Source organism: Bison bison, unplaced genomic scaffold, assembly GCF_000754665.1.
Source record: "Bison bison bison isolate TAMUID 2011002044 unplaced genomic scaffold, Bison_UMD1.0 scf7180017864373, whole genome shotgun sequence".
NCBI lineage: Eukaryota > Metazoa > Chordata > Mammalia > Artiodactyla > Bovidae > Bison > Bison bison.
Window position 1 is genome coordinate 4,495,074 of NW_011494945.1, and position 23,065 is coordinate 4,518,138.

The following is a 23,065-nucleotide window of genomic DNA, read 5'->3' on the forward strand; positions in this document are numbered from 1 at the left end:
CTAGTTATTCCCTAATTAATAAAAGGAATCTGAATGTAAGTTTTTATATTTCTCTCCAATATCTATCTTGTTTGTACATTCTAAATTCACGTCCTACAACTTGTCAAGTGGGCTTCCCTGGTGGCTCAAAGAGTAGAGAATCCACCTGCAATGCAGGAGACCTGAGTTCAATCCCTGGGTCAGGTAGATCCCCTGGAGAAGGGAATGGCTATGCACTCCAGTATTGTTGTGTGGAGAATCCCGTGGACAGTGGAACCTGGTGGGCTACAGTCCATGGGGTCGCAAAAAGTCAGACATGACTGAGTGACTAAGCACACACACACACACAGTTTGTCAAGTAAAAATCATATAATATAAAAGCAATTTAAAACCTAAATAGCAGGACTTCCCTGGTTGTCCAGTGATTAAGACTCCAAACTTCCACTGCAGGGGGGTTCCATTCCTGGTCAGGGAACTAAGATCCCATATGTTACATGGTACAGTGGATAAATATTTAAATCAATAGGTAAACCAATCAATCCTAAATGGAAAATATTTTTAATAAAAATAACCCCTAAATATTTCTGAATATTTGTGAGAAAAAAAGTGGGTTATTGTAGTGTATGTGAATAATACAGTTTGTGATTTCTTTTGACTATTTAGTATTTATTAGACTCTTGGAGAGGGTAAGATATTCTAAAGGCTTAGATTTCCCTACTATAAAGTAGATATATAATCAGTACCTATAAAAATTATCATAATATCTTAATCTACATAGAAGTAGAGGATTTTTGTTTTATACCAAAAAGTTGTTGCCCAAGCTTTCTTGATTCTTTGGGTATTGATGGGGTGGTGTGGTGTCTTCTTTTTCACTACTTATATGTCACCTGATAAGTTTTAAGCGTTTTTTTTTTGTTTTTTTTTGCTTTTTTCTTTTTTTAATGAAGGATGCAAAGTAGAAGTATTCAGTTAAATGACTTTTTTTATTTAATGATAAAATGTGAATTTATTAATTGGTTGAAGATAAGCTGCCGTAAGTGTATTTGTTTAGAGCTTAATTTATATAGTTTAAGATACTAATATGTTCTTCACAGAATTTCCATATTATAGAATTGCTTTGGCTTTTTAAGACCTGACATTAAGACTCTCATTAAATAATGATAGAAGTATGTTGATTTATAACTAATATTACGCCAGAATGAGACTTCAAAACCTTCCAAGTGGACAGTGACTTGCCTTACCTCTGGATTCAGTTAGCAAATGTCAGGACTTTTTGGTAAAGTCATACACGTATACATACATATGTACTTCTAGAGTCCTCAGATACAGCAGAATTGTTTTTATAATTGTGTTGAATTGGTATTAATTTTAGAGAGAGTGTTATTTAATGCATCAAATTCAAGTTCTAATTAATCCAGAACAAAGTGACCGACAGACTATTTTCTGTCTCGTTTTTGTACCTGTGATATAGTTCCTCTATCTCTCTGAAATTGGAACAAATAAGCTTAACCCAGGGATTTGACCTACTCACTAGATCCCTTGGTTTTCAAAGTTCTATAATTTCGTAAGTTGTTTTTTGCACAATCAACTCAAATCAAGGTTTATTTGTATTGAAAGCCTTTTTCAGCAAGCATCTTTCTGGTTAGGTCATAAGACTATATAGTAAAGCTTCACTGGTTAGAAGTTAGTTTAAAGAAACTCTGTGTATTATAATGAAAAATTTGAATTATTACTTTTAAAAGCATGGATGAACTTCCCTGGTGGCTCGGTGGTAAAGAATCTGCCTGCTGGTGCAGGAGACACAGGTTCGATCCCTGGGTTAGAAATATCCCCTGGAGAAGGAAATGACAACCCACTCTAGTTCTTGCCTGGAAAATCCCATGGACAGAGGAACCTGGTGAGCTGTAGTCCATGGGGTCACAGAGAGTTGGAAATGACTGAGCACAGTACAGTACAGAGCAAAGATATGAAATGGTAAACTAGTGAAATTAGACAAGGTATTCAGAACTAGAATTTATAATAAATGTAGGTTAGCTACAACCTACATTTTTGTCCCATACTTTTAGGCTTCTTGTATTAAACATGAAAATCTATCATTTCATCAAATACAAATAATAAAACGTCATAAACATTTTTGCCAAATCAGTACTCTTAAATTTTTTTAGTCTCATTTTTACCCCCATGTGAGCACCTTCCTCTGGGTACCTTTTTTTTTTTTTTTAAACCCAAAATGTTTTATATTCCTTCACAAGGAATTTCAAGGGCTGAAATTCCACAATTTCACAATATTTTACAATATTATGTTGAATAATAATATTGATAATAATATCTGAATAATTTCACAATATTATTTCAAGGGCTGAAACAAATAGCAACAAACTCAATGAGATGAAAGTGCTGAGTTTGCAAGTCTACTAACCTTACCTGCTGTGGTGGTGGTGGTGTTGCTAAGTCGTGTCCAACTCTTGCAACCCTATGGACTGTAGCCCATGAGGCTCTTGTGTCCATGGGATTTCCCATGTGAGAATACTGGTGTGGGTTGCCATTTCCTTCTCCAGGGGATTTTCCTGACCCAGGGATTGAACCCACATCTCCTGCATTGGCAGGCGGGTTCTTTTCCACTGAGCCACCAGGGAAGCCCTGCTGGCTCATTGTAAATTACTACATATCATGGACCTTCAGTCATTTGCCAGGGTGTTGAATTCACAAAGGTCGAATCTACTGCAGTAATCTCAACCTGGCTGCCCATCAGAATGATCTGAAGAGATTTTTTAAAATTACAGATGTCTGAGCTCTACCCTCAGTGACTGTAATTTGTGGGTATATTGTGTTAAGCTGTGAATAGAAATATTCAGAGAGGTACAGTTGCCTAATTACCATTGTATTGCTTAACTACCTTTCATAATTAAAATGAATGACCTACATATATTTGCAGGCTCAAATTTATTTTAGTTTTTTAAAAATTATTTCTAATTGGAGAATTATTGCTTTACAATATTGTATTTGGTCTCTTCCACATATAAACATGAATCAGCCATAGTTAAACATATGTCCCCTCCCTCTTCAACCTCCTGCCCACCTCCCATCATATCCCACCCCTCTAGGTTTTTTTTCTATTTACTGAAAGGAGTTTTTTAATTTCTGAAAACTACTTCCTAAAAGATGATGCTGTTAAAGTGCTGCACTCACTATGCTAGCAAATTTGGAAAACTCAGCAGTGGCCACAGGTTTGGAAAAGGTCAGTTTTCATTCCATTCCTAAAGAAGGGCCATGCCAAAGAATGTTCAAACTACTGCACAATTGCACGCAATTCACATAATAGCAAAGTAATGCTCAAAATCCTTCAAGCTAGGTCTCAACAGTATGTGAACCAAGAACTTCCAGATGTTCAAGCTGGATTTAGAAAAGGCAGAGGAACCAGAGATCAAATTGCCAACATCCATTGAATGATAGAAAAAGCTAGAGAATTCCAGGAAAACATCTACTTTTGCTTCATTGACTACGCTAAAGCTTTTGACTGTGTAGATTACAACAAACTGTGGAAAATTCTTAAAGAGATGGGAATACCAGACCACCTGACCTGCCTCCTGTGAAACCTTCATGCAGGTCAAGAAGCAACAGTTAGAATCGGACATGAACAATGAACTAGTTCCACATTGGGAAAGGAGCACATCAAGGCTGTATATTGTCACCCTGCTTATTTAACTTATATGCAGAGTACATCATGTGAAATGCTGGGCTGGATGAAGCACAAGCTGAAATCAAGATTGTGGGGAGAAATATCAATAACATCAGATATGCATATGATACCACTTTTATGGCAGAAAGCGAAGAAGAATTAAAGAGCCTCTTGATGAAGGTAAAAGAGGAGAGTGAAAAAGCTGGCCTAAAACTCAACATTATATAAACAAATGGCATTCATTCCCATCACCTCATGGCAAATAAATGGGGAAGCAATGGAAACAGTGACAGACTTTATTTTCTTGGGCTCCAAAATCACTGTGGACAGAGACTGCAGCCATAAAATTAAAAGATTTTTGCTCCTTGGAAGAAAAGCAATGACAAACATAGACGCGTATTAAAAAACAGAGACATTACTTCGCCTACAAAGGTCCATCCATACATGGTGTGCTTCATTACTCAGTCGTGTCCACCTCTTTGCGACTCCATGGACTAGCCCACCAGGTTCCTCTGTCCAGGGGGCTTCTCCAGGCAAGAATACTGGAGTGGGTTGCCATGCCTTTCTCCAGAGGTTCTTCCCAGCCTAGGAATCGAATCCAGGTCTCCCACATTTCAGGCAGATTCTTTACCGTCTGAGCCACCAGGGAAGCTTAGTCATGTATGGATGTGGCAGCTGGACAATAAAAAAGGCTGAGCGCTGAAGAATTGATGCCTTCAAACTGTGAGAAGACTCTTGAGAGTCCCTTGGACTGCAAGGAGGTCAAACCAGTCAATCCTAAAGAAAATCAACCCTGAATATTCATTGAAAGGACTGCTGGTGAAGGTGAAGCTCCAGTACTTTCACCACCTGATGGGAAGAGCCGAGTCATTGGGAAAGACCCTGATGCTGGGAAAAAATTAAGAGCAGGAGGAGAAAGGGGTGACAGAGGACGAGATGGTTGGATGGCATCACCAACTCAATGAGTTTGAGCAAACTCATTCACAGGGGAGGGTGAAGGGTAGGGAATCCTGGCTTGCTTCAGTTCATGGGGTCGCAAGAGTCGGACAGATGTGAGCACTGAACGGCAACGATATCCTTTCCCTAGTAACACCTCCTATTCTGAATGTCTGAAGTAGTTTTTAATAAGGGCAGGAAATAATTGTAAGTTTCTACTGTGAAATTGCATTTTTAAATATTTCCTCCCTTTGTCACAAATCATCTACTGGAAAATTCACCCTTGAAATTTATAATATAATTCTTTCAAAATTCTGAAACATTTTAGTATAAAGGAGAAAACTATTGGCCAAAACTATTTTATCTGATACTTTATTTCATGGAATAACTTATTTTGTTAAATTAGACAAGCTGTATTGCGAATTACTTTTTCTGAAAGTTAGAGAGATGGATATACTGTGATAGTTTGACGAATGTCCCTCCTCAGTGGTAGAAAGATATATGTGTGTTGTGTCTGTATATCTATCTATCTGTGTGTACAGATAAATTATAAAAATTCTTTGTTTTAACAATTGCTTATGATCCATCAAAATTTATACCTATGGCTGATTCATGTGGAGGTTTGACAGAAAACAACAGACTTCTGTAAAGCAATTATCCTTCAAATAAAAAATAAATTTTTAAAAATAAACTTATTTCTTAGGTATGGACAATGGAGAATGAGTTTTGTTAATACAATTCTCTTAAAACATGACCTTATGGTATCACCTCTTTTCCTAGCTATGATCCCAATACTGGACATGGGTGGTTTTACAGTTGTCATGTTATAGAAAGTTTTAAAAGTATTCCCTAGCTCAGTAGTAGTTGTTGAAGGCAGAGAGAGCAATATCACTTGCCCACTTTTCAATATGTTTATTTCCCCTCAACTCTTGGTATATATTTCTTCCTAATTTTTAAAAACCATCCTTTTTAATTTTTAAAAGCCATCTTTTAATAATTGCCGAGATAGATGCCTCTGGGCAAGTAATTGCATATGTGTATGGTTTTTGATGAGTCCCCTCTCTTGTCTCTCTGTTGTCTTAACCCAGCTCGCTCTGGATATGACCCACATGCTGAAACATTGTATATTCCCTTTTATATATTTATATAATTTTATGTATTTATGTATTGTTTATTTTTGGCTGTGCTGGGTCATTGTTGTTTCACGGGCTATCTCTAGTTGCAGACAGCTAGGGCTACTCTTCAGTTACAGCTTCTCATTGCAGTGGCTTCTCTTGTTGAGGAGCGCAGGCTCTAGGGCGTGTGGGCTCAGCAGTTGCGGCTCCCAGGCTCTAGAGCACAGGCTCAGTAGTTGTGGTGCACGGGCTTAGTTGCCCCACAGCATGTGGGATCTTCCCAGAGCAGAGATTGAACTCGTGTCTCCGCAGGCAGATTCTTTACCACTGAGCTACCAGGGAAGCCCTGTACATTCCTTTTATATAAAATATAATGAACCAAAGTATGTAAAATGATCCCAAAAAGATCTCTGTAGAGTTATCAATTGATAAATATCACTGGCTTTCTGGTTACCCCTTAAACATGAAAAATCATTTAAGAAAAATCTTAAGAAAATGTTCTCTTACATAATTATTGTGTCTTTTGATACTTCTTTAATACAGCTCTTTAATACTGGAAGGTGTTGAACCACAGAGTACTTGTGAATTAGAAGTGGATGCTGTAGCTGCTGATATCTTAAATCGGTTGGACATTGAAGGTATATACACAGTTATTCTTAGCGTATATTTTTATTTTTAAAAATCCATGACCAAAGAATGGAAAAAGTATGGAAGAAAATATCACTAGGGAAGTGAAATTAAAGGAAAATGTAAAATATTATGAAGATTTTTTTTCCTGTTCCCTGATGAGATAGTCATTTTTCATTTATGCTTCATTCATATGAATTTGTTTGTATAAACATAAAGTAAGTGTGACACTAAATAAATAAATTAGCCATTATAAAAGAATTTACTATGCTCTGCCTGCTAGTTTTTTTATTTCAGATTATGTACCAGGGAGGGGACTTTTGGGTCTGTTGACTATCATCAAATGTTTGAATCTTATTCTCTTGCTGGGGTTTTAGGGAACTAGTAAGGAAACTAAAAAGGGAGTAATATAGTAAATGTAGGTTGGGATAATTTATTTTATTACACAGAGTAGGTAATTGTTTTTCTTAAGGGCAACATTTATTTTTTTTTAATGTATGGATTTCTCTTTTTTTTAAGCAAGTAATTTTCACTTTGACCCTTGTTGTATTGAAGTATTATTGTGATTACAGCTCAAATTGGTGGAAACCCTGGTCTACAGGCCATATGGGAAGATGAAAAGCAACGGCGAAGAAATAGAAATGAAACTTCTCAAATAAGTCAACCTGAATCACAAGGTACAAGCCTAATAATACTCTGATGATACTTTTTTAGCTGGATATTTTAATGAAAAAGTACAAGCCATTGAATTTTTACCTTGACATTAGATTTTGCTTTTCAAACTACATTTAAATTCTCTACATATTTTTCTTCCTATTCTCATTATTCTTCACATCGAAAGTGTCACTCATTGTCTCTCATAAGAAATTGACATCTTCGTTGGCCTTGGTTTTCATTCTATCCTTTTCTCCTTTTTCATTCTCTAGTGTGTTTTAACCTTGGCATTTCCGAATGAGCTATAGAATACTTACAGAAAAGCATGAATCCCAACTTAGAAACACTGTTTAGTTCATTAAGCTTTGAAAATGTAACCCATGAAATTCTGTCCCCAAATTATTTCTCTGGGTATGTCATAAATTCTGACTTTGATTAACTTGTACATCTCTGAAGAAAATACTCATTTGATTTGTTACTAAACTTTGATACATTCAAAAAGAATTGGAAGAAATTTTTTAAATGCCATGGATACAACAAATTATTAAATAGAAGTAAAAGAAGAGAAGACAGTTTAAAAGGCAAATGTATTTGAAATACAGTAGTAAGCATACACTGAAGTCCAATTAAAATTTGTGTTATAATCTCATGGACACTAAAAATCCTTTGATAAATTTTGAATGCCTTTTATGCCTTTTAAAATAGAAATATTTTATAAAGGAAAAATTTCTAGGTTCATGGTGTATGATAACATTTTTAGATAGAAAATAATGTTTTTGTTTTTAATTTATAGAACTTAATCTTGAAATGACTTTAAGTGCTTAATTTTATAGCTTCAGTAACAACCATTTCCTTTTTGTTTGATTTATGTAATAGGACTGTTTTTAGGTGGTGTTATATGTGTCAAATATAGGAAATTGCTACCATTTTAAAAGGTACTCTAGGAAAAAGGTAACTATTTCATTCGTTTGCTGTCTACATTTTTTAATGAACTTTTAAAATTCAAAGATCGCAGGTTTGTGCCAGCAACAGAAAGTGAAAAAAAATTTCAGAAGAGACTTCAGGAAATTCTCAAAGAGAACAATTTTTCTGTGTAAGTGGTTATTTATTATAGATCTCAGAACTAATTTTATTGCTTTGTTATGTAGTTTTTTATAAAGGATGTGTTTTAATTAAACAGAACATTATCAGGATCTGTGGACTACAGCGATGGATCCCAGGAGTTCTCTGCTGAATTAACATTGCACTCTGAGGTTCTGTCTCATGAAATTCTTCCGTGTACACCAGCTAATATGGTAGAAGTCCACAAAGATTCAGAGTTGAGCAAAGGTAAGGGTTTTCCTGCAAACATGCAGAAAATACTATTATATACATCCTGTGTATCTAGCACTGAGATATTAGTATTTAGTTGAGTTAGCTCATTTTTTTCCCTAAGAACTAAATATCATTGATGTAGCAAAAACCTCTCTCATTCCTTTACCTTTTCTTAATCTCTAAAGGTAAGCATCATTCTAAAGTTGATACATATTGTTAAACCATGTATGGTTTTATGTGTTCTTACATAAGTATGTCCACAACAAATACTATTATTTTAGGTTTTAAATTTTACATAAATGGTGTCCTTCTTAGCATAGATTAAGCAATTTGCATTTTCCATTCAACATTATATTTTTTAACTATTTAATTGAGGTATAATTTACATGACATAAAATTCACTCATTTCAAGTGTATATAATCCAGTAATTTATGGTAAATTTACAGAGTTGTACTAACATCTCCATAATTCAGTTTTAGAACAGTTCCTTCACCTCAAAAGACTCCAACCCTAAGTAACCACTAAGCTGTTTTCTTGTCTCTCAAGATTTATCTTTCCTGGGTAAATCATGTAAATGAAGTCATAAAATATGTGATCTTTTGTACTTTTTTACTTAGCATAATATTTTTCGTTTTTTTCCATACTGTAGATCTCTATCAGTATTTCATTCTGTTTTATCGCCTAATAGTATTATTGCCTTGTACCAATATATTTTATTGATTCATTCATTAGGTGATGAATATTTGAGTTCTTTTCACTTTTGGGCCCTTAAGAATAATGCTGTTCTGAACGTTTATGTCTTTGTGTGGATATATATTTTCATTTTTCTTGAGTGGATATCAAGGAAGAGAATTGCTGGGTCATTTGATAAATTTGTGTTTAATTTTTAATAAATGGCCAAACTGTTTTCCTAGGTGCTGCACTTTTAAATTCCCATCAGCAGTATATGAGGGTTCCAGAGACCTTACATTCTCACTAACACTTGTTATTATCTGTCTTTTTTTATATAGCCATCCTAGTATGTGTGAAATGGCATCTAATTATGGTTTAATTATCATTTCCCTCATTAATAATGATGTTGAGTATCTTTTGTGTCAGCAGTAATAACTTTGAAATCTGTTCTCTTTCTTACATGTTTGTAGGTCACTCATTTTAGCTGCTGATTAGCATTCTTTTGTAAGACTAAACAAGTTTATTTGATTCTCTACAACTCTTAGATGGTTTTCACTTTTGCACTATGGTTAGCAGTGTCACATCTGTCACCTTGTGGCCATGTGCAGGAGTTTCTCTACAGAAAACATATAAAAGTATAATTTGCCAAGTCTTAGGGTATATGTATTATTAAACTCTACCTTGCTGTTACTGTTAAGTCACTTCAGTCGTGTCCAACTCTGCGTGACCCCATAGACGTCAGCCCACCAGGCTCTCCTGCCCCTGGGATTCTCCAGGCAAGAAAACTGGAGTGGGTTGCCATTTCCTTCTCCAATGCATGAAAGTGAAGTCGCTCAGTCATGTCCGACTCTTAGCGACCCCATGGACTGCAGCCCACCAGGCTCCTCCATCCATGGGATTTTCCAGGCAAGAGTACTGGAGTGGGGTGCCATTGCCATCTCTGAAACTCTGCCTTAGATAGCATCTATTCTGTCAGGGTTTCTATAATGAAGTTAGTTTTTACATGGTTGGTAGTTAAGAGTGTAATGAAAGTTTTATTCAGAAGTTGTTTTTTATGCATACAGTTTTTCTAGGCAGGGGAGTCAGAATAGCAGGAGTAGAATTACCAACCTTCAGCAGGAAAGGAAAAGCCCTCTTTTCACTGCTGCATGGGCAGCAGAGGCACTCTTGACTGTATTAAAAAGCAGCTAGAAATGAGCACCTACAGCCACCTAGGGCTTCCTCCTTCCCTAAGAGTTGCATCTTGGCGTTGTGCCCTCTGACTCAGAGCAAGTTACACCCTCTCCCAAGTACTTTAATGGCAGCCTTTTGGATCAGAGCTCTACTTTGATTTGCTTTGTCTTAGCATCTTCTAGCCCCATCCTAATCAAAATGTACCCAGAATTTCCATACTACTATTTCCTGTGCATTTTTAATATCTACTATGACAGCTTCCAGCCACACTGAGCTGCCTGCCTGACTGAGCAGTTTATTTCCTGGGGTACCAATTATTGATTTTGTTAGTATTCTCGTTACAGAGTTGCATAAATTTTGTCTTACCGTTTAATTTTCCTTATAAGCTCCATTTTAGTGCTCAGTTTTTCAGATTTTGAGGTATGTTAACAATAAAACTATCACATTTTATTACAGAATTGCTCTATGAAATGATTATACCTAAGTTTATATTCCCACAGAATGTTAGAGCTTTTACTTCCCTACATCCTCAACAATATTTGATAGTGTGAGATGCAAACATTTTTTGCCATTCTCATTCTTCAGAATCTGCATTTCCTGATTACTGGTATTTATAAGCATTTGGGTCTTTCTATCTGAGAATTGCTTATTCATGTTCTTTGCTCATTTTCTATTGCATCAATCGTTTTCTTACTAATGTACATTTCTTACTAATGTGTAGAAATTCCTTGTATTTTCTAGATATCAAGCCCTTGTTAGTTATATTTATTGTAGAGATATTTTCTGAGCGACTTCACTTTCACTTTTCACTTTCATGCATTGGAGAAGGAAATGGCAACGCACTCCAGTGTTCTTGTCGGGAGAATCGCAGGGATGGTGGAGCCTGGTGGGCTGCCGTCTCTGGGGTCACATGGAGTTGGACACGACTGAAGTGACTTAGCAGCAGCAGCAGCAGACTTGAACTTTATTTTTGGTCTTTTTTCCCATTTTCTTCCCTTTTTTAAAAAGAGTGTTTTGTATGTCTTTCTAGCATTATATTTAAGAATTTTTTTCCTTTACTGTTTGGTTTTGGTACCTGATTTACATGTTATTTCCTATCCCGCTGTAATGAAAATTTTCATCCTTAAGGTTTATGTGTGCTTACAGTTGGTTTTCCACATGTAGGTCTTCAATTCGTCCTGCATTTTACTTGTGTACATAGTAAGGATCTTACTGTATCTGTTTTTTCTAGGTATAAAGAGCTAGTTGTTCCAACACATTTATTGAAAAAAAATTGTTTTCACTGAATTCCCCAACCTCAGTTGTGTTCTCCCATGGTAATATCATACTGTTCTAATTACTGTTGCTTTGTAAGTATGGGTATATATCAGGGGCAGATCTCTGAATAGCTTCAAAATTGTCTTAATGACTCTTGGATCTTTTAAAAAGTTCTCCCATGTTAATTATAAGATCAGATTGTCTTGTTTCTGAAGAGAACTTTGTTGAGATTTTATTGGAAAATTATTGAATATATAGACCGATTTAGAAATATTTTAAATCTTTCTATATACCAAATTATCTCATTTATGAGCATGATATATTTCTCAGTTTATTTGGTCTTCTTCCTTGTCTGTAAGTAAAGCTTTGTGGGTTTTTTTGTAAAAATATTTAATATCTTTTGTTAGATATACGCCAGGTGCCTCATAATTGTTGCTGTTGTAAATTTATCTTTCAAAAATTACATCTTCTAATTGCTGATATTAGGATCTTCACTGACCTTGTGTGTCAGTCTTATATCCAACAACTTTTATTAGTGTTGATGATTTATATCTGTTTCATTGGATTTTCTGTGTAGAGTCATTATCAGAAAATAATTTTTACTTCCCTTCCCATCCTTATATTTTTTTAATGTTTTAATGCACTGCTTAAGAACTCTACAATAATGTTAAGTAGAAATCATAAAAGTGTTCTTCCTGGCTTAAAAGGGAATGTTTTTGTATTTCATCATTAATTATGAAATTTACTACAGGATATTGGTAGATACGGAGAAGGCAATGGCACCCCACTCCAGTACTCCTGCCTGGAAAATCCCATGGATGGAGGAGCCTGGTGGGCTACAGTCCATGGGGTCGCGAAGAGTCGGACACGACTGAGCGACTTCACTTTCATTTTTCACTTTCATGCATTGGAGAAGGAAATGGCAACCCACTCCAGTGTTCTTGTCTGGAGAATTCCAGGGACGGGGGAGCCTGGTGGGCTGCCATCTATCGGGTCGCACAGAGTTGGACACGACTGAAGAGACTTAGCAGCAGCAGCATTGGTAGATAAATTTTAATCAGTTTATTAAATAGCAATTAAATCTTCTATTTCTTGCTTGCTAAGGAAAATTTGAGTTTTTAAAAGCAAGAATGGATATTAAGTTTTACCAAGTTTTTCTTTCTGAATTTATTGACATAATCAGTTTTTCTCTTTTACTCTGTTAATATGGTAGTCACATTAATAACGTATCTAATGTTAAACTGTCCTTGCACTCCTGAAACAAATCCTTGTTTGTCATAATGTGTGTGTTTTTAAGCATTGCTGTGTTTACTTTGCTAATAATTTTGTTTAGGGTTTTTTTTTTCTTCCAGGAATTGAGAAGCATTCATACTTTAACCCCATTAAATGCATTGTAGAGCTTTTCCTATTTTTCACCTCTCCTTTCAAGAATTTTTATTGGATTGATATAGTCTATTTTTAGAGATTTGATATATCTCATCTGTAAAACCATTCAGACTTAAACAGGTTTTTTTGTGGCTTGATTTTTATGTGAGGGTGAGGGTAGTAAGGGCTTCCCTTGTGGCTCAGATGGTAAAGAATCTGCCTGCAAAGGATCAGACCCAGATTTGATCCCCGGGTCAGGAAGATCCCCTGGAGAGGGGATGGCTACACTCCTGTATTCTTGCCTGGAGGATTCCATGGACAGAGGAGCCTGGAATCCATGGGGGATATAAAGGGTGTAGATTTTAAACTATTAATTTATCTTCCTTAATTGTTACAGGTTTACTCAGGTTTTTTATTTCTGTTTGAATCAGAGTTTATATCATATTTTTCCTAAGAAACTACCCATTTAATCTGAGTTTTTCATATTTTTGGTATAAAGTTGCTCACAGTGTTCCTTTAATATATCTCTTTTACCTTTGGCACTTCCCCTTTTATTTCTAATGTAATTTATTTACTCTTTCTCTGTTTTGTTGTGATCATTCTTGCCAGTCTTATCTATTTTGTAATTAGTTTTAAAACCTGCTTTGTTTTCACTGATCTCAGTTTAGGGGTTTTTTGTTTTTTTGCTTTGGGATGACCTGTTTTTTTGTAGTTTTCTTCTTTGTTCTTTCGTCTTGATTAAACACTCTAGCTATGTCCTGGGTTGAAAACATTGATTTTCAAGTCTGAATATCAAGGGCAGAAAAATAGAATGCGCGTGGGGAACAGAGTAGTCCAGGTGGGGAACAGAGTGGTCCCTGTGGGGAAACGTGTGTGGGTTTATTTCTGAGCTCTGTATTCTGTTTCATTAATCCATATGTCTGTTCTTGTGCCAATATCATGCTGTTTTGATTACTGTAGATTGTCTGAAGTCTGGGTGAGTTATACCTCCTGCTTTTTTTTTCTTCAGGATTGCTTTGGCAATTCTGGATCTTTTAGGAGATCCAGAATCTATATCCAAAGTATAAATTTTAGGCTTATTCTGGTTCTGAGAAAAAGTCATGGGTATTTTGATAGGTATTGCATTAAATATATTGATTGCTTTGGGCAGCATGGCCATTTTAACAGATTTAATTTTTGTAATCCAAAAGCATGGAATATCTTCCCATTTCTTTAATTTATCTTCAGTTTCCTTTATTAATGTTTTATAGTTTTCAGCATATAAATCTTTCGCCTCCTTGGTGAGGTTTATTCCTAAGTATTTTACTTTTTAATCTGACCTTAAAAGGGACATTTGTTTACGATCTCTTTCTGATATTTTATTGTTAGTGTAAAGAAATGCAAGCAGTTTCTGTATGTTAATCTTGTATCCTCCTACCTTGCTGTGTTTGTTTATTAGTTCTTGTAGTTTGTGTGTAGAGTCTAGGGTTTTCTATATATCATGTCATACCATCTACATATAATGACAGTTTTACCTCTTCCTACCGATTTGAATGCCTTTTCTTTTTCTTGTCTGATTGGTGTTGCTAGAACTTCCAATACTGTGTTGAAGGGAAGTGAGGGTCTACATCCTTGTCTTGTTCCAAATTTTAGGTGGAAGGCTTTCAGCTTTTCACCATTGAATGTTATATTGGCTGTGTATGTGTCATAGATAGCTTTTAGTATGTTAAGATGTTTTCCTCTTTACTCACTTTTGTAAGGTTTTTAATCATGAAAGATGTTGAATTTTATCAGATACTTTTTTCTGCATCTATTGAGATGATCATATGGTTATTGTCTTTTCTTGTGTTTTGATGTGGTAGATCACATTGATTGATTTATGTATGTTGAACCATCCTTTTGACTCTGGGATGAATCTTAATTGTTCATGGTATATGATCATTTTAAAGTGTTGTTGGATTCAGTTTTCTCATATTTTGTTGAAAATTTTTATACCAATATTCATCAAAGATACTGCCCATAATTTTTGTTTTTTTGTAGTGTCTTTGTCTGGTTTTGGCATCAGGGTAGTGGTGGCTTCATAGCCTATCTTTGGAAGTGTTCCTTCCTCTTCAGTCTTCTGGAAGAGTTTGAGAAAAATTAGTATAAGTTCTTCTTCGTATGGTTGGTAGAATTTGCCTGTGCAACCATCTGGTTCTGGACTTTTGTTTGTAAGGAGTTTTTTTTTTTTTTTTTGTAATTACAGATTCTGTTTCAGTCTAGTGATTGGTTGGTCTGTTCAAGATGTATTTCTTCTAGATTCAGTTTTGGAGAGCTGTATGTTTCTACAAAGTTATCCATTTCTTCTAGGTTGTCTAATTGTTTGTGGTATTGTCTTACGGTTTTTTGTATTTCTGTGGTATCAGTTGTGATTTCTCCTCTTTGATTTCTTATTTTATTTGGATCTTCTCTCTTTTTTTCTTGGTGAGCCTGGCCAGAGGTTTGTCAATTTTGTTTACCCTTTCAAAGAACCAGCTCTAGGTTTTCTTGATTTTTAAATCACTATATTATTTATTTCCTCCCTGATCTTTATTTTTTCCTTCCTTCTGCTGACTTTAGGTTTTGTTTGTTCTTCTTTTTGCAGTTCTTTTAGGTGGTGGATTAGATTGCTTATTTCAACTTTTTTTTTTTTTCCTTAAAAAGAAGGCCTATATCACTATGAACTTCCCTCTAAGAACTTGTTTTACAGATTTTAATGTACAGTGACTTTATCAGGGTAATATAACTGTACAAACTAGGTACTTGATTTAGTGAAGAGATTGTAAACATTTAGTGATCACAGTTTCAGGGTTTTTTTTTTTTCCTGTGTGACTGGTTAGGTTTCCTGTGGCTTTCATTAAGTTTATTATATTTTATTTAACATATATCACTAATACTTCAAAATTTTAAGTAGGTTTACATTGTAATGTTTTCTAATTTAAACAAATTGTAAGCAGCTTCAGATTTAGGTCATTTACTTTAATGTTTTTGTATTTTTGTCCTTTTAAGGTCACACTAGACCCAAAGTGGAGGAAGCTCTTATTAATGAAGAAGCAATTTTGAACCTCATGGAAAACAGTCAGACTTTTCAGCCTTTGACCCAAAGACTGAGTGAGTCACGAGTTTTCTGTAAGCAACTATTCTGTCATAAATTTTCAGTATGTTAAATCAACAAAAGTGCATATATCAGGTAGTATTTTTTCTTTTATTTGAAGAGGTTAAAGTTGCATGTTGAATAAATTCTTACTCAGTATAAGAAGGAAATCTTGCACTAAGAGAAGTATAGTTTCTTTTTTTGTTTTCCATACAGCTTTTTCTGTTAAATAGTTGGAAAAGAAAATAACTCTCTTTTTCTTAACTTCACTTTGGTTGAAAGAGAACTGTATTGCTTTAAGAGGAAATGTGTTTATTTTGAATTAAAATTCTTCAAAGTTAAGTACATTAATAAAATACCATGATTGATTCTTTGTTAATAAGTCTCAGAAATTTCCCTGGACAATACCTTTCAAGCTATTAATTCTTGACTAGCATAGGACATAACAGTCATTTCTGAGTATCTTTTACATTTCCATAAATGCATTTTCATTACTATTACAAGCCATTTACTAGATTTCATTTCAGTAATTTACTCTAAATTACTGATATCTTTTTCAGAAATGTTTTTAAATTTTCATTGCAAAAAGTGAAATATCATTGAACTTCCTGCATCTTGTTTTGCTCGGTATAACGATTTTATGTTTCTTGCTTACTTTGTTTTTCCATTCTTACTGTATCAAATGAGGTATAGCATCAAATGTGATCCTACCCCTCCACAGTATCCTCTCTCTGTTATTTACATTTTCATTTGAGTGGAAGATTAACTCAGTGACTAGGGACAATATCAAAATTACTGTACACAGTCATATTTCAAGAACATTTTATATGAAGGTAGGTAACTTTTTTCTTTTTTAAATGAATGACATGACATATAGGAAGAAATGATCCAAAGACCACATCTAAAAATTAATTTGAAGTTTATAATATAAAATGTTTTATTTCTCTGAGTAAATAAATGTTATATGCCTAAATTATATTTTAGTTATAAAAAGACAGTTAAATTGAAAAAGAGAAAGGTGTATTCTTATTTCTTCATACTAAGTGAATAAAATGTATCACCAGCTGATACAATTTTCACTTATTTAAAGTTGCAAAAAATAGTCTCAATGTTAGTCAAAGATCTGAGTCAAATATATATAAATCATTTGCTAATATTAACTTTTTAAAAAGTATGTCAGGAAAAATAAACTGCAATTCTAGGTTTAAGAAATAGATTTTTGCCAAAATAGCCTCTATAGGCAAATATCTTCAATTTTGCCTTATATTTGGTAGCATGATTGAACTAGTTTCTTCATTGTCAGCAAAGAAAAACAGAAACAATATATTCCCATTTACTAAATATTATATTTTACAGAGAAAAAGGTTGTGTACTAGATTAGAACAGCCTCCTTTATGATATTTTTTTAGATAATAACTTTTAATGGGATATAATTCACATATTGTAAAACTAACCTTCTAACTTGTACAGTTCAGTGGTTTTCAGCATTTCATGTAGTTATGCAATCATTTTCACTATCTGATTACAGAACATTTTTATCACTCTAAAAAAGAAACCCCATGCCCATTTGTAGTCCCTTCTCTCTTTTCCCTCCTCTCAGCCTCTGGCAACTTCTGATCTGTTTTCTCTTTTGCTAGATTTACCTATATTGGGCATTTCATATAAATGGAATCATATAACCTTTTGTTTCTGTATTCTTTTCACTAAGCATAATGTTTTTAAGGAATATATGTTTTCATGTTGAGGTGTATATCAGTGCTTCATTTCTTTTTACTACTGAATAATGTTGCATCATATGGATATAAACCATATTTCATTTCTCTTTCCTTTAGTTGATAGATTTTTGAGTTGTTTCCACTTTTTTGTCTATTGTGAGTAATGCAGCTATGATTATTCATGTATAGGTGTTCGTTTGGACACATGTTTTCACTTCTTTTGGGTATATACCTACGAATAGAATTATTGGCTCTCCTGGTAACTCTGTGTTTAACATTTTAATAAACTGCCAAACTTTTTTTCCCTCACAGCAGCTGTACCATTGTACAGTTTGACCAGCACTATATGAGGGCTCCAAGTTTTTCACATATTGTCAACATTTGTTATTATCTGTCTTTGATTTTATCAAACCTGGTGCATATGATGTGATATCTCAGTGGTGGTCTTCAGGAAGTAATGCTATTAATCACTTTCAAAGCTCTCCTGTGTTTTTCAATTACAGGTTTTGTTTGGTAATCCTATGAGCTAAATAAATCTCAAATGAGGGATAAGGTGTTGACATGTTTCACTTAGCATTAATTCATATACTTATATATTTTATATTTATTATAATCATTTGTGATTATATTTCGTTTAGTGCTCCTCAGCCTTACTTAAGCAGTAAGAGCTTGAGCAGCTTGTTAACATGCAAATTCCTGAGCCTTGCCTCAGAAATTCTAATTCAATAAATGTGAGATGGTATCTTAAGAATTTTCTTCTTAATAAGGACACAAAATCATTCTAGAACAGGTGGTCCAAGGGTCATACTTGGATGGAAGAACTATATCAATACATAAATCTCTGTACCAGTGGCATTTCAGCATGTGCCAGCATATATGATTCTTAATGTTTTATATATAATTGATCTGCATTATTTAGAAAGTGTAAGTTATTTGTTGGTGATGCTTTACTTGTTTTGTAGTGGACAGTAGTCCTGATGAGGCTCTGGTACATCTTCTTGCTGGTTTGGAAAATGACGGCTATCACAGGGGAAGAAATAGGATGCCATCACCGTGTCGTTCCTTTGGAAACAGTAAAAATCCTCAAAATAGTGATGATGAAGAAAATGAACCACAGATTGAAAAAGAAGAAATGGAGCTTAGTTTGGTAATGTCTCAGAGGTGGGACAGCAATATTGAAGAACATTGTGCCAAAAAGAGGTAACTTTTTAGTTATTTCAGTTCCTTTAATAACTTTCTGTCATTATCAGTTTTCTTTAATCAGAAATTCTTACTATTATTCATAATAAAAAGCACCTTATAAACTAAATTGACTTAAAACTCTTTTAAATAAGGCGTTGTTTCTAATGTGGAATAAACTTCATATTCCAAGTGAAATGAAATTTTAGTACATTTAAAAAGATTAAACCTAACTTTTTCCCCTTTATTATTGAGGTATAAGACATACATCACTGTATGAATTTTTGATGTACAGCGTAAAGATTTGATTTATGTATATTGTGAAATGACTACCACAGTAGTTTCAGTTAACTTCCATCATCTCATAGATACAATAAAAAGAAATAGGGGATATGCATATGGAATGTACAACGATGGCACTGATGAACCTATTTGGAGGGCAGCAGTGGAGATGCAGACATAGAGAACAGACTTGTGGACACAGTGGGGGAAGGAGAGAGTGGGATGAATTGAGAGAATAACATGGAAATATATACATTGCCATATGTAAAATAGATAGCAAGTGGGAATTTGCTGTGTGACACAGGGAGCTCAACCCAGTGCTCTGTGACAACCTGGAGGGGTGGGATGAGATAGGAGATGGGAGGGGGGTTCAGAAGTGAGGGGACATATGTCTACCTGTGGGTGATTCATGTTGATGTATGGCAGAGGCCAACACAATATTGTAAAGCAATTATCCTCTAATACAAAGGAAACGAAACAAGAAATGGGGGATTATTTCCTTGTAATTTGAACTGTTATGATTTACCCTCTTAACTTTCATATATGTCATACAGTAATGGTAACTATAGTCACTGTGTTGTACATTATATTGCCTAGTCATGTTTATAACTGGAAGTTTGTATCTTTTGACCACCTTGCTTAAATTCATGCTCTCCCCATACACCTAACTTAGAAATCATCTGTTTATATACACAGTATCAATATGTGTGTCCTAAATGGGACAAAATGGAAGTGCCTCCTTATATCAGAAATTGAAAAAAGAAAGCCCACTTTCTGATATTTTGTTGTTTGTTGTATAGAGATGCAACGAATTTCTTTATATTAATTTTGTACCCAGCAGCTTTACCATATTCATTGATGAGCTCTAGTAGTTTTTGGTGGTGTCTCTAGGATTTTCTATATGTAGCATCACATCATCTGCACACACTGAGTTTTACTTCTTTTGCAATATGAATTCCTTTTATTTTTCTTCTGTGATTGTTGTGGCTGAGACTTCCAAAACTATGTTGAATAAAAGTGGCAAGCGTGGGCATCCTTGTCTTGTTCCTGATCTTAGAGGAAATGTTTTCAGCTTTTCCTCATTGAGTATGATATTAGATGTGGCTTTGTCATGAATGGCTTGTATTATTTTGAGGCATGTTCCCTCTGAACTACAACAAACTTTGGAAAATTCTGAAAGAGATGGGAGTACCAGACCAGCTGACCTGCCTGTTGGGAAATCTGTATGTAGATCAGGACAAACAGTTAGAACTGGACATGGAACAACAGACTGGTTCCAAATAGGAAAAGGAGTACATCAAGGCTGTATATTGTCACCCTGCTTATTTGACTTATATGCAGAGTACATCATGAGAAACACTGGGCTAGATGAAACACAAGCTGGAATCAAGATTGCCAGGAGAAATATCAATAACCGCAGATATGCAGGTGACACCACCCTTATGGCAGAAAGTGAAGAGGAACTCAAAAGCCTCTTGATGAAAGTGAAAGAGGAGAGTGAAAAGTTGGCTTAAAGCTCAACATTTCAGAAAACGAAGATCATGGCATCCGGTCCCATCACTTCATGGCAAACAGATGGGGAAACAGTGACAGGCTATTTTTTCGGGCTCCAAAATCACTACAGATGGTGACTGCAGCCGTGAAATTAAAAGACGCTTGCTCCTTGGAAGAAAAGTTATGACGAACCTAGACAGCATATTAAAAAGCAGAGACATTACTTTGCCAACAAAGGTCTGCCTAGTCAAAGCTGTGCTTTTTCCAGAAATCATGTATGGATGTGAGAGTTGGACTATAAAGAAAGCTGAGTGCCGCAGAATTGATGCTTTTGAACTGTGGTGTTGGAGAAGACTCTTGAGAGTCCCTTGGACTGCAAGGAGATCCAACCAGTCCATCCTAAAGGAGATCAGTCCTGGGTGTTCATTGGAAGGACTGATGCTGAAACTGAAACTCCACAACTTTGGCCACCTGATGCAAAGAGCTGGGTCATTTGAAAAGACCCTGATGCTGGGAAAGATTGAAGGTGGGAGGAGAAGGGAACGACAGAGAATGAGATGGTTGGATGCATCACCGACTCAATGGACATAAGTTTGAATAAATTTCTGGGAGTTGGTGATGGACAGGGAGGCCTGGCATGCTGCAGTCCATGAGGTGGCAAAGAGTTGGACATGACTGAGTGACTGAACTGATGATGTTCCCTCTGTGCCCATTTTCTAGAGTTTCTATCATAAATGGATATTAAATTTTATCAAAAGCTTTTTCTGCATCTGTTGAGATGATCAGATGGTCTTTATTCTTCAATTTGTTAATGTGGTGTAATCACATTGACTTGCGAATACTGAAAAATCCTTGCATTCCTGGGGTAAATCCTACTTGAACATGGTGTATGGTACTCAGTGTATTGCTGGAGTCAGTTTGTAAGTATTTTGTTGAGGATTTTTGAATCTATTTTTATTAGTAATACTAGCCTATAATTTTCTTTTTATATGGTATCCTTGTCTAGTTTTTGTATCATGGTGCTGGTGGCCTCATAGAATGAGTTTGAGATGATGGCTATTAACTAAAACTATTGTGGTAATCATTTCACAATGTATGTAAATCAAGCCTTTATGCTGTGCATCAAAAATTCATAGTCATTTGTGTCAATTATATCTCAATAATGATAAAAATAAAGTTAGGTTTAATCTCTTTAAATGTTCCAAAATTTTAAATATGACCTCAATCTCATATTTAACTTGCCTTCCTGTACATCTCTATCTGTTGTTAAACTTATCTAGTTTGGGCAGTGTTATTATTTATCTGGAAAGCAAACCACTTTTTAACTGGTTGTCTTATTTCTAGTTCTGCTCCCCTGTAATAGGAGTGATAATTATGATTATTAAATGAACACTTCGTGGGCATTTACAAAGGGAAGCAGAAAATATAAAGACCCTTTATGAGTTCAACTCATGCTCTACTGTCTTTATATCTTTTCAAAATATGGTTACTTAGGGAAATGGAATAGTCGACTGAGTCTAATTTCAGCCAGATGTTTAACAAAGTCCTACATAACATCCTTATAGATAAGAAGGATTGTAGTAGTGACTGATTAGATCGGTTCATAGGGAACTTGCATGATTTTGCATTCAAAAACCACTTAAATGCTTGCTTTGTGCCAAATGTCATGCTTGATTCAATTGAGATTGTCAGAAACATTGGAGATTGATAATTCATTGAATGACAAAATACAGATTCAAAAATATCTTGAAACTGAAAAGATGATGCCTAATAAGGTGTAGGGTCATAGGCTTTTTTCTTCAGTCAGTCAGTTTCACAAATATAGACTAGGTAGACCTACAATTCATTCTAGACTTAACAGTTTCTGTGGGAAAGCCATAAATTGTACTTTATTAAGAGCACAGTAAATCTGTAGTGTATGATTGCCAAAATAGTGAATTTAATTATTGATTACCAGATGTACCTGCGGTAACATTTATTAGTCTGACAGATTTTGGGTTTTATTAGTAAAATAATTATAGTATTTATTTGATGTATTGAAATCTTGCTGTAATAAGTTGGGTTGCTTCTTTTATATTTCAGCAAAGTTTGTTAATTATTTGATATTTTTATTTGATCATGTGGCATCAATGAAGCATTTTTCTTATTTCCATTTGTTTTTCTTTTGTCTTTGTTGTTCTTTCATTGTTTTATTTTGATATTGTCCCTTTGATTCTTACCTTCAATCTATTATTAGCATTTCTTCTACAGTTTCTTAGATTATATCTGGTTTAGCTATTTAAATTTTCATGCCCATATTAAATAGATACGCATTCAAATATGTAACATTCTTGTAAAATCACCATCTTCTTATTCCCAGTAGTGCCAACATGTTTAAAATAATAGGCCTCGTTTATCCCATAATGATTTAATGTTTGTGTATTCATTGACTGGATCATTTCTGTGAAAATCACCCTGAGGTTAACCTTGGAAAAATATCTTGAACATTTATAAAAGTATATTAGAGAAAGATTGATAGAAGTATAGTATCTA

General features: G+C 34.7%; 1 protein-coding gene across 5 annotated transcripts in view; it reads left to right on the top strand.

Moving 5' to 3' along the window:
• The window catches only part of REV3L (REV3-like, polymerase (DNA directed), zeta, catalytic subunit), a 178,271-nt gene that overhangs the window by 78,739 nt on the left and 76,467 nt on the right, over window positions 1-23,065 (top strand). For all 5 annotated transcript variants that reach the window (XM_010856597.1, XM_010856599.1, XM_010856598.1 and 2 more), the window contains 6 exons: window positions 6,253-6,347; window positions 6,909-7,013; window positions 7,999-8,083; window positions 8,171-8,319; window positions 15,779-15,898; window positions 18,541-18,778. In XM_010856597.1, coding sequence (XP_010854899.1) covers window positions 6,253-6,347; window positions 6,909-7,013; window positions 7,999-8,083; window positions 8,171-8,319; window positions 15,779-15,898; window positions 18,541-18,778 — 792 coding nt within the window. The remainder of the gene's footprint in view (window positions 1-6,252; window positions 6,348-6,908; window positions 7,014-7,998; window positions 8,084-8,170; window positions 8,320-15,778; window positions 15,899-18,540; window positions 18,779-23,065) is intronic.